This window comes from Danio aesculapii, chromosome 19, assembly GCF_903798145.1.
Source record: "Danio aesculapii chromosome 19, fDanAes4.1, whole genome shotgun sequence".
NCBI lineage: Eukaryota > Metazoa > Chordata > Actinopteri > Cypriniformes > Danionidae > Danio > Danio aesculapii.
In genome coordinates this window covers 28,653,690-28,665,514 of record NC_079453.1, presented here as the reverse complement: position 1 = coordinate 28,665,514, position 11,825 = coordinate 28,653,690, and the positions used below count along the sequence as shown (strand labels likewise).

The 11,825-nt window shown below is 33.9% G+C and overlaps 1 protein-coding gene across 3 annotated transcripts in view; it reads right to left on the bottom strand.

Moving 5' to 3' along the window:
* Positions 1–6,978: 6,978 nt before the first annotated feature.
* Positions 6,979–11,825, bottom strand: part of atat1 (alpha tubulin acetyltransferase 1) — a 34,900-nt gene continuing 30,053 nt past the window's right edge. For 2 of the 3 annotated variants that reach the window (XM_056480511.1, XM_056480508.1), the window contains one exon: positions 6,979–8,270. In XM_056480511.1, the coding sequence (XP_056336486.1) occupies positions 7,994–8,270 (277 nt within the window). In that variant the 3' untranslated portion in view covers positions 6,979–7,993. The remainder of the gene's footprint in view (positions 8,271–11,825) is intronic. The other variant, XM_056480509.1, reaches the window with a different exon arrangement.

Genomic DNA, 11,825 nt, shown 5'->3' with positions numbered 1-11,825 from the left:
GTCAGTGCCAACGGCAGAGCAGCCAGAGCGAATGGCGAATGAGGCTCTCGCTGGCAGCAGTGTGAACACAGTGTAACATTACAATAATTTTTTTGGTCATTATATTAAAGTCCTACCCTGTATTCTTTTTAATATCGCCATACTGTTTAAATGTAAAATGCCATAATTAGGCATGGGCCGGTATAAGATTCTGATGATATGATAACCTTGGAGATAATATAATATCATGGTTTCACAATATCATTGTATTGTGATTACTGCTCTAATATATATATATATTTTAAATGTCTTAGTAAAAAAATGAAAATAAAAATCCCATTGAACAATATATTTCATTTTAGGAAACATTTATAATATTTTGGAGCAGTAAACATGTCAGGCTAAATAATTAAAATAAATCATTGACTTCTGCTGTCTTCATTAGTTTCAAAAACACAGGTTTCTTTACAATAAATGAAAAAAAACCTTTACACATACCTTAAAAACGGTATATCAACTTTTTTACAGTTTTAATACCTTGACTTTACCAAACCGCTGTAAACCTTGAAACCGGTTATCATCCCATGCCTAGCCAAAAGCTGGCACAGATAATATTAGGTAAATATTAGGTGACCAAAAATTGAACATTTCCTCACCATTTACTCACACTCAAGTGGTTTTAACCCCTTAACTGCCGTCTTCTTCTGGATGTTTTTCAGTAAATATGTTTTTTCTAAACCTAAACTTATCTTGACTAACTATTATCCATGAAGGGTAAATAAATAATGAGAGAATTTTCATTTTTGAGGGAACTATCCCTTTCATCAAATATCTCATCTAAAAAAGAATGTTTTACCCCAAACTGTCTAATCTCTCACTCCTTTACTTCCAATTCGGTTTGACTTTCTTCTGTTGAACACCAAAGAAGAAATTTTGAAGAATTCTGAAAACCTGTAACCATTGACTTCAAATATATTTTGTTTTCCTGCTGTGGATATCCATGGTTACCGGTTTTTAGCTTTCTTCAAAATATCTTTTGTTTGTTCAACAGAATAAAGAAAATGATAAAGGTTTGGAATCACTTGAGGGTGAATAAAGATGTAAATTTTTGGGTTCATCATTTACGGTATCACTATTGTGATTACTGCTCTAAAATAAGTTATTTTTAAATGTCAAAAACTACTTTTTCCCTATTGAACACAATATATTACATTTTAGGAAACATTTACAATATTTTGGAGCTGTAAACATGTCAGGCTAAATCATTTAAATAAATCATTGACTTCTGCTGTCTTTATTAGCTTCAAAAACACAGATTTCCTTACAATACATGAAAAAACCCTTTAAATATACCTTAAAAACGGTATATAATACCTTCTAATACCTCGACTTTTCCAAACCGCTGTAAACCTTGAAACCGGTTATCATCCCATGCCTAGCCAAAAGTTTGCCTGCCACAGATAATATTGATTAGGTAAATATTAGGTGACCAAAAATGAACATTTCCTCACCCATTACTCACACTCAAGGGGTTTTAACCCCTTAACTGCCATCTTCTGGATGTTTTTCAGTAAATATGTTTTTTCTAAACCTAAACTTATCTTGACTAACTATTATCCATGGAGGATGAATAAATAATGAGAGAATTTTCAGTTTTGGGGAACTATCCAAAGATGAAAATGGTTCCAAAACATTACGAGTTTCTTTTATCTGTTGAACACAAAAGAAGATATTTTAAGAATGTTGAAAACCAGCAGCCATTGACTTCAATAAGAGAAAAAATACTATAAAAGTCAATAGCAGGCATGTCTGTTAAAAAATCTTCCTTTTGTGTTCAACAAAAGAAACAAACTCAAACTTGCAGCTGAGAACATTTTCATTTTTAAAATAACGTTATTTTCTGACCTGATACACACTGAAGACAAATGTATCAAATATCTCATCTAAAAAAAGGACGTTTTACCCCAAACTGTCTAATCTCTCACTCCTTCCAATTCGGTTTGACTTTCTTCTGTTGAACACCAAAGAAGAAATTTTGAAGAATTCTGAAAACCTGTAACCATTGACTCCCATTATATTTTGTTTTCCTACTGTGGATGTCAATGGTTACCGGTTTTCAGCTTTCTTCAAAATATTGTTCAACAGAATAAAGAAAAGTTTGGAATCACTTGAGCGTGAATAAAAATGTACATTTTTTGGTGAACTATCCCCTTTCCAAGTCTTCAATTAAATGACAAATGATCTAAAAAAAACACTGTATTATGCAAAAAGCAGCTGAAGAACATCGTATAAAGAGCAAAAACAGCTCAAACATCTAAGAGGGAACATCTGTGAAACATATTCTCCTGATAAACGCACATTAGAAGCGTGCATCTTACATGTTAGATTTCCAGCTTTACAGTGAAGGCATGTGATGTGCTTTTCATGTATTTTGACGATGTTTTAGACGCTCCAGACTGTACATGTTGTTAAGAGGCGCATGCACTAATATCCTTGGTTTGATGTTTCCAAGGGTTTATTCTGTTTGTTTTGTGTACGGTATAAATGATTTCCACAAGGGAATGATGTAATTATGTGATCAGTGTACGAGAATGAGCATCGTTTTGACTGTAGAAGTATTTATGTTGTTTGAAGGCGCCGATAGAAATGAATCAACTAGAACAAATTTTCAACCATTTAATTTAATTTTCAGTGAAAATATCTGTATGTTTTGCGTAGAGCTGTTTTTGAAAAATATTATAAATGATTAGATTACAAAACTGATTAGAAAAGCACAAGCCATTAAATTAACAGCGCACATATTTATAAATAGGACATTCAAAAGAATTTACAATATAAAAAGTCTTAAAAGCACAAATCTGATAGTTACAAATGGCTGCTGATGTTTTTTTTCATTCATTTTTTGTTGTTTAATAAAAATTCTTGAAACCATTTTCCCATTGTTTTACTTCCACTTCTAGATCCTGTTCATTTCAGATCGCTCATACATGTAAACTGGATGTTAATTTGATCATCCTCTGGTCATCCAACATTTAGGTGGCTTTCTTCATGTATTATAAATATGATTTATTTTGTATGTTTATTTATAACCGCACCAATAGACTTCAGCGCAATGGTCTCAAACTCAATTCCTGGAGAGCCGCAGCTCTGCATAGTTTAGCTCCAACCACCTCCAACTCACAGCTGGTTAATAGTCTCTAGTAGTCTTGAACACCTTGATTAGTTGCATCAGCTGTGTTTGATTAGGGTTGGAGCAAAACTGTGCAGAGCTGCGGCCCTCCAGGAATCCAGTTTGAGACCTACGCTTTATTGATTCATAAAAAGCAAGTCAACGAGCTTCGTTTCGACAGTCAGAAACACATACAGTTGAAGTCAGAATTATTAGCCCCCCTTTCAATTGTTTTTCTTTTTTAACTATTTCCTAAATGATGTTTAACAGAGCAAGGAAATTTTCACAGTATGTCTGATAATATTTTTTCTTCTGGAGGATGTCTTGTTGTTTTATTTCGGCTACAATAAAAGCAGTTTTCATTTTTTAAAAAACAATTTAAGGGACAAAATTATTAGCCCCTTTAAGCTAATTTTTTTTTCGATAGTCTATAGAACAAACCATTGTTATACAATAACTTGCCTAATTACCCTTACTTGCCTATTCAACCTTATTAACCTAGTTAAGTCTTTAGATAATTGTCCATTTAAAGACTTAACTAGGTTAGTAAGGTTGTTAAATGTCACTTTAAGCTGTCTTAAAAGTCTCTTAAAAATATGTAGTATAATATTATTTACGGTCATCATAGCAAAGATAAAAGAAATCAGTTATTAGAAATGAGTTATTAAAACTATTATGTTCAGAAATGTGCTGAAAAAATCTCTGCTTTAAACAGAAATTGGGCAAAAAATAAACAGGGGGGGCTAATAATTCTGACCACACAAAATTAATTCCATGTCCTTTGAAGCAAAATCACCAGGCTGTGTAAGAAACCAAATATTGACTACAACATTATTGCTTGTAATCTGTCACATAATGCTGCAGCAACAATGGTGGCAGTTCAGTTTTTCTGCTAAAGCACCCGCCGTGAAAGAAAATACATTTTACTACAAAGTGAACAATCAAACACACGGACCATGTCATTTTATATGAAATCAGTATATCATCAGGACCCATTGGGATTCATTTTATGTGGCCTGAATGTGTTTTGGAATCTAAACGGGAAGGTGTCAGTTGACTTGCATTTTAAAATCACCAAAGGCCACAGCTGCAATCCTCGTTTTACTAATGAAAGCAATGTACATCTTGGATGCCCTGAGGGTAAACAGCACGTTAATATTTTTTGGGAACTATTGGTCATCTAAAATGGCATTCTTCTCTACTATACAGTATGTGAAAAAACATATGTGAGCCGAGTACTATGTCTAAATTCATGGGGTGTGTCTGAATCAGCTTCCTTGTTCAGTAGTCAGGGCACTCATCAGAGAGTGACCCATTTTAAAGGCTCTCAATCGCAAAATTCTTTCATTGCCCTGACGCTGCATCCATTTAGAAGTGCTCTTCCCTATGCCCTAACCCCCTCAATGGGTTTAACCTTTGGAGTGACAGCTTCGAAAGGATTAAGGCAGAGATGCCCAAACTAAGGCCCGCAGGCCAAAATTGGCCCATGGTAACCTTTGAATTGGCCCGCCATCCCATCAGAGAATGGTTTGTCATTTCAATTGTAACCTTTTGTTTCTTTTATTATTAAGCTACAAAAATGAATCAGATCTCGTTTAAAATGTACATACGATGCATAGAGGACAATGCAGAGACTTTAGTGAGTGAATCAAGGCAAAGGCAGCTTCTGCTTGACTAGTGTAGCTACTGTAGCATTGAACTCCACTGTTATAAATGTGATTGTTTGTTTTTATCACAACAAGTTAGAATTAAAATAAGTTGTACTGTATTAGTTAATACGATTCAAAGTAATGTTTTGTGTTTATTTTTTAATATTATGAAATGTTATTATGATAATATTATGATTAGGAAATTACCCATGGCAACTTTAATGTAAAATAGTTTTATTTTATTTATTTATTTCCAGCCCACGGCTATCGATGATATTTGGTTTTTGGCCGTTCATACGAAAAAGTTTGGGCACCCCTGGATTAGAGCATAGAGATGAGCCTATAAAAATGGAAAATCCTTCATTCCAAAGTCCGCTTCGAAGTGGCCAGTTTTCAGCACTTCAGTTTGGAACAACACTTCAATATGGTGGCCATGATTGTTTTCACTCTGTAGGGTGATTTATCCAACATGATCTCATGGCAACTCGTAACTTTTTGATTTAGTGGCTAATTCATATGAATTCGTACGGTCTCATTCATACAATTTAGTATGATTTGTTTATCCGCCAATGACGGTTGGGTTTAGGGGCGGGGTTGGGTGCCACGCCTCCTTTTTAAAATCTTACATCTTCGTACAACTGAACTCATACAAATTAGTCACTGAATTGACAAAACGTAAAATAGTTACGTTTTTTCGTGAGATCTGGCTGATAGATGTGAAAATCAAGGAGAGCATCATTATGTTCCCTTAACAAAATTAGCAGATTCTGATGCGCGTGAACCAAACTCTCTCGAAAAACAAGATACTTTTTTTCTAAAGAAATTCAATTCAAGTTTATTTGTAAAACACTTTTGACAATAACTATCGTGTAAGACATAACAGTCCAACTTAGAAAAGTTAAGGAGTTGTATAAAGGGATGGCAGTATAGTTAACCTGCAGTTATATACTGTCTTTCCAAAAGAAACAAGATTTAAATGTTATAGTAATACATGTTCAGTGAAGTGTGTTTGTGTATTAAGTGTTTGTTGTACTCGAAGATCTCATATGGTTGGCATCATCTCTTCAAGTCCTTGTTAGGTTGGAACCGTTATCTGTTTATATTTAACCACAAAATGGGTTAGGCTAATATGGGTTAATATCATTAGAGAGGTATACAAAACAATCTACACTGTAAAAATGGCTGTGATTTCAACGATAAAAAAACTGTAAAAATGCTACAGTAAAAATCTGTAACCTGGTTAACGATATGTTTCCTTAATATATATGGCGAATAACCGTAAATTGACTTTCCCAGAATTCCCTGCAAGGCACATTACTTTTTATGCTTCTTGTTGACATTACTATGGATCTTTTTAGTTGTTTCCCAATCAGTTATGAACATTAGAGTTTTATGTTACATCTAATGTTGATAAACAATGTTTATTTCATGACTTTAATTTTATGCGTGTCACCATACTGGTGTTTAGTAGCTGTGTGAATGACACTGAGCACCTTCTATACACTGATACACTTTACTGCTTGTGGGAAAAGTTGTTTGTGGTGAGCATTGATTCATTATGTCCCTTTCTCATCACCACGTGCATATGGCTGTGTTACTGTGTCTAACTGTGTAACAAAAGATGTGTAGATGTTGGTAATTTAAAATACAGACATCTTACATCTAGAAATGAAAGAAATACAGTAATTTACTGTAAAAATGAGAAATTACCAAGTACTTTTAAGTACCGTATTTTTAACAGTGAAATACTGCTAACCACAGCTGCCGTTTTTTAACCGTAAATTTCATGGATTTATTTTTTACAGTGTAGCAAACATTTGTAAATGCTTAACGGTTGAAACATGGTTGGTATATGAATCAATCAACTTGTATATCTATAAAGTGCTTTTAAAAACGTACACAAATTTGTTATCTTGTCATTCGTAAGTTTCAGTTTCGTTGTTGTACAATGGGGACGTTTTTAGGTCACACTCAGTGTACCAATGTCTAGTGAACCAAACTCACTGAACTGCTAGAATCCGCGTATATGACTTACTGATTCACAATGTAGGGAGCAAAGGACCTGATTGAGACACACCCATAGTAGTCGAAGAACAGTAGGTGAGAAGTACCCGGATGACCTACTACTTCTGCTGAGATTCTGAAGTGCACATCCAATGGACAATTATCCCATGAGGAAAAATTTTATACATGAGGGTGAAGGGACGTACTTTAAGGAGGTAGGTCTTGATAATGAGAAAATGGCAGATGTAGTACGCTGTAGTAGTCGTATTCGTACTATTTTTCGAACAGTCGTGAAGTAAATTCAAGTTCAATGTAGTATATGCTTTTAGACGCAACTACAGTGGGGGAAATAAGTATTGAAGACGTCATGCTTTTTCCTGGGAATAATATTTCTAAAGAAGCTGTTGAACCAGATTTTGGTAAAAACCCAAACAATACAAACATAAAAACAAAACCAAAAGCGCCTGAAAATGAGTTATGTGTAATAACAATGAAATGACAAGGAAAAAATCTGAACTACTTTAATCTATATAATACTTTATGCTTTTTGGGTGATGGCAGCTTAAAGAAGCCTTTAATATGAAGAATGAAGTCACATGAACTGCTCAGGTGTGATTAGTTTTCATAGACTTCAACAGAGCGTAAATATCTTGATAGTTCTGTGGGTCTCGTCTATCAAATCTGATCTTTATTTTGTATTTTCTATTGGATTCAGATCAGGTGATTGGCTGGGCCATTCTACGGCTTGATTTTCTTTCTCTGAAACCATTTGAGAGTTTCCTTGGCTGTGTTTTGGATCATTGTCTTGATGAAATGAACACTCTGGTTTCATCTTCATCATCCTGATAATGTTGATGTTGGACTGAAGCAGCTGATATGAATTTACAATGACGAAGGGTAACTACTGAGAATAATTACTGAGAGCTTTCAGCTGCTGTCTGGGCTTTCCCTGCCTTTCTACACCTCCCTTTCTTCATGTGTTCAATGCTTTTCCCCTTCGTTTTATTACACATAACTTAATTTGTGAACTAATTAGCTTTGTTTTCTTTGCATGTATGGATTTATTTGGTTGTAACCAACATCCGGTAAAAATTCCAGATCAACAGCACATTTAGAAATATGTTTTCTGAGAAAAAGTGACATGTCCAACACTTATTTCCCCCACTGTATTTATGATTTTAATGGCATCCCATCACCAGGGTCGTGTACTGCGGTACTCTTGTTTCTGTCGGACCCATTGAGCCGTACAGCGACTCTCTCCAACCGTCCAAGACCATCCGCCTCTTCCTCCAGCCCTCGAGAGCTCAGACGCTTCACTTTTCCTCCAGTCGTCTGCTGTTTTCTGCGACACTTTAGTGGTCTTCGGCTCAATGTGTGGATCTTCCGCTATGGAGGTCTGATCCTGAAGATCATCTTTCTGGGAACCGGCAAGCTTCGGAAGAGACACAACCTGGCTTTGAAAATGAGGTCTGGAGGAGACAGAAAAACATTTAATGATGGAGAGAAAGGAGGAGAAAAGTTTGCAGTAAAGATGAAGCTTCCAGGAGAATAAAGAGCAAGGCCAAAGCTGAGAGGAAAAGAAGTGGTGTGAAATCAAAGTTGCATCAGAACAAATTCATTGAAATAGGTACATGCACATATCATTGAGTCATGACTAGGCCCACGCAGAATATACGGCATTTTTCTACTGTCAGAGTCAAAGACAAATACAGTAAATACAGCAGATCAGATATTTTAATCTGACCTGAGAGTATTAGACTAATTCAGTATTAAACTTTAAGCTGAAAACATAATATATTTAAAAATAGTAATAAACCAGATTTCTGTATTCAGCAAAAAAAAAAAAAAACATACTTCCCTACTAAATTCAAAGTGAAAATGCTAATACGTTCAAATTACGGTAATTAAAAAGTACTCAATTGACCTACGGTACTACTTCAGTGCACATTCAATGAACTCTTTACTATCCCATGGGGCCACAGAAGAGTATTTGCGAATGAAAGTGTCACAACTGAAGCTGGGATATACACATTAACAAAGTTTACAACAGTAAATTTTATGGTAACAATTTACCTTTGGTAAAAATTCACACCATTTACCACTGGCTTATTACCTGCCTATATAAAATATTAACCGTTTATTAGCATTTATAAAGTATGATCTTATTTTACACCCCTAATCCTCCCCAATACCTAAACAAACTCATACCTTACTAACTATTAATAAGCAGCTAATGAGTCATTTCTTGAGCTAAAAGTCTTAGTTAATGGTTAGTTAATAGAGTAAATTGAAAGTGTGACCAATTTAATATTTTAAATATATTTATTAAATAATTATTAAAAAAACTTTTGGTAAGAAAATTAATTAGATATAAAGTTTGGCAATTAAAAACTACAAATAGTTAGTAGTTTATCAGTAGTTTAACAGTATTTTCCCACCAAGCAATCTGGTGTTTAATAGACGTCTAATAGATGTCTATAATGCATCTATAAGTTTCACTGGCTACAAGCCAAAATTTGGACTGTCAGAGAAAATCTAATAGCCGGATAAGAATAGCCCAAAACTAGTCATCAAATGCACAGATTAAACAGTTTCAAGTGTAATCATTCATTTGTGTGGTATTTGATGACTAATATAGTTTTTGGGCTATTCTTAGATGTCTATTAGATTTTCTGAGACAGTCTAAATTTAGCTTTGTTTTGGATAAGCTATGTTTAGATGACTATTAGACTTAGAGCGTTTTAATATTTCATAACATGTTTATGGTTCTAAATATGACAGACAATTCTATATAAATTCTATATAAATCAGTGTTACTCTGAAATACATTTAGTGACGTCTTCTATAAAGCGCAGTAAAAAGAAAAAAAAAAGCTGTATTAAATGTTATTGTTTAGATCAGAAATGCCTAAAGTTGACCCATTGTAACCTTTGATTTGGCCCACCATCCCACCTGAGAGGAGAATGAGAATTATGAAGAGGGTTGGGCTGAATGCCTTTAACACAGAGATTGTCATTTCTAATATGATTTTGTTTGTTTTATTGATGAGCTACAAAAAAGCAAACTGAAATTAAACGTTTCAATTTAATGTTTTAAATGAATCCGATTTTTTTAAATGTAAATATTGTCACTCGACAAATAGACGGGCTATGCAGAAGACATCGGCGAGGAAATGAAGGAAAAAACTAGTGTAACTCTGTTATAAATTATAGTATTTTTATTGTAATAAGTTCATTAAAAGATATAAAAAATACTGTGTTAGTTAATATAAAGCAATGTTTTCTAGACATTTTTAAACATTATTAAATGAATTATGAAATTACCCATGGCAACTATATTTACCTTCGGCCCACTAGCCTCAATTAGGTTTGGTTTTTGGCCCTTCATAAGGAAAAGTTTGGGCTGCTTTAGATGCTTCCATTAGAATAATTCATTAAAAATCATTCATTAACTTTGAATATAAAATTCAATAAAACACTCAATTTATGATAATTAAGACTTTTAGGAGCACTTTGTTTAAAGCATGACAAAAAATATTGTATGATAAATAAATGCATAATTTAAAATGTATTTTTAAAGTAAACAATTAAATTAATACAAACATTAAACATTTAATTTTATTTTAAATTATATACACTTAGTATCTGAACATCAAGGTTTTTTCCCATAACATAAAAATTGACAATAACTAAACATAAAAATGGACAAAAACATAAAAATTGACAATAACTAAAAGACTTTTAAGAGCACATCTTTTAAATTATGACAAAAAGATTATTTATTTTATAATAAATAAGTACATAATATAAAAGGTATTTTAAAGGGCACCTGTGATGAAAATCATCTTTTAAGCTGTTTGGACAGACCTGTGAGCATGTATAGTGTGTACACGAACATTTTGGGGTGATATAAACACAATAGGTCTCTTTTTAAAATTTCCTGACATTAAAATAGGATCCAAATCTCTGCCATTTTTGTGGTTTTTCCCGCCCACCGAATTGATTGACAGCCACGTATAGGTTTTCGTAGTAACACGTATAATCATATGAACAAAACAGGACGTGTGCAAAGCAACTGGGATTAAAAGATCTGTTCAGCTCTCTGTGATCATCAATCATCATCAAATGTGATCAAGAGTGAGTTTAAGAAGTTTAAAACGTTTTTAAAACAGTGCATGTTTGTAATGAATTACAGCCATTTGTCTTTGTCACCACAGCTGCATGTCAGTATAATTAAAAAAGAAAACACTTCAATCCCGGTTTGAGGACGTTAAATCAGGTTTATTTTGTACGGTAACATAACGGATATCCATACAGCAGTGGTATCGCTGTCTCGTCACCTCAGCTGATTACGGCTAATTAGCCGATGAACTCGGCATATACATCGCATTGTGTTGGTAAATGTTTCTTTACACAGTCAATTGCCTTTTGGGGTTATTTCCTACAATTTTCAGATGATGATATGGTATGCTGTGTGCACTTAATTGTGATCACAAACCATTCACGTGGCCTCCATTTCCCTGGTAAGTGAAATTATATACTTATACACCATCTCTAATAAATGTAATTTGTTTTATTTAAGATCCTTATCATTTTAATGTTCTTTAGACCCATAAAGCACTCCAGAAGTGACAGATTGTTTAGCTGTAGCTATAAAACAGTCATCTGAACGCGTTATCATACAGCGTTATGCTGGATTTCATCAATAGTCTTGCATTTACTAACACAGACTATATTTGAATTGTTTTGGACGTATATCGCGTTTTCCTCCTGTAAAAAACGTCATAAGAACAATGTTTAGTGCTCAATGTGTTACAACAGTGTTAACCTGTATCCTGTCACATTTTTCATGCAAAAACAGTGCAAATTTAAACGCATGAGCTGTGTGTGTGTTCTCTGTGTGTGTGTGTGTGTACACGTGAACTTTGTAATGATATTGTGTGCGACTCATCGTTGCAGAAAGGCTTGAATTAACTCCACAAGAAATTCATCAAATAGTCATTGGGAAAGTTCTTACTGTAGTAT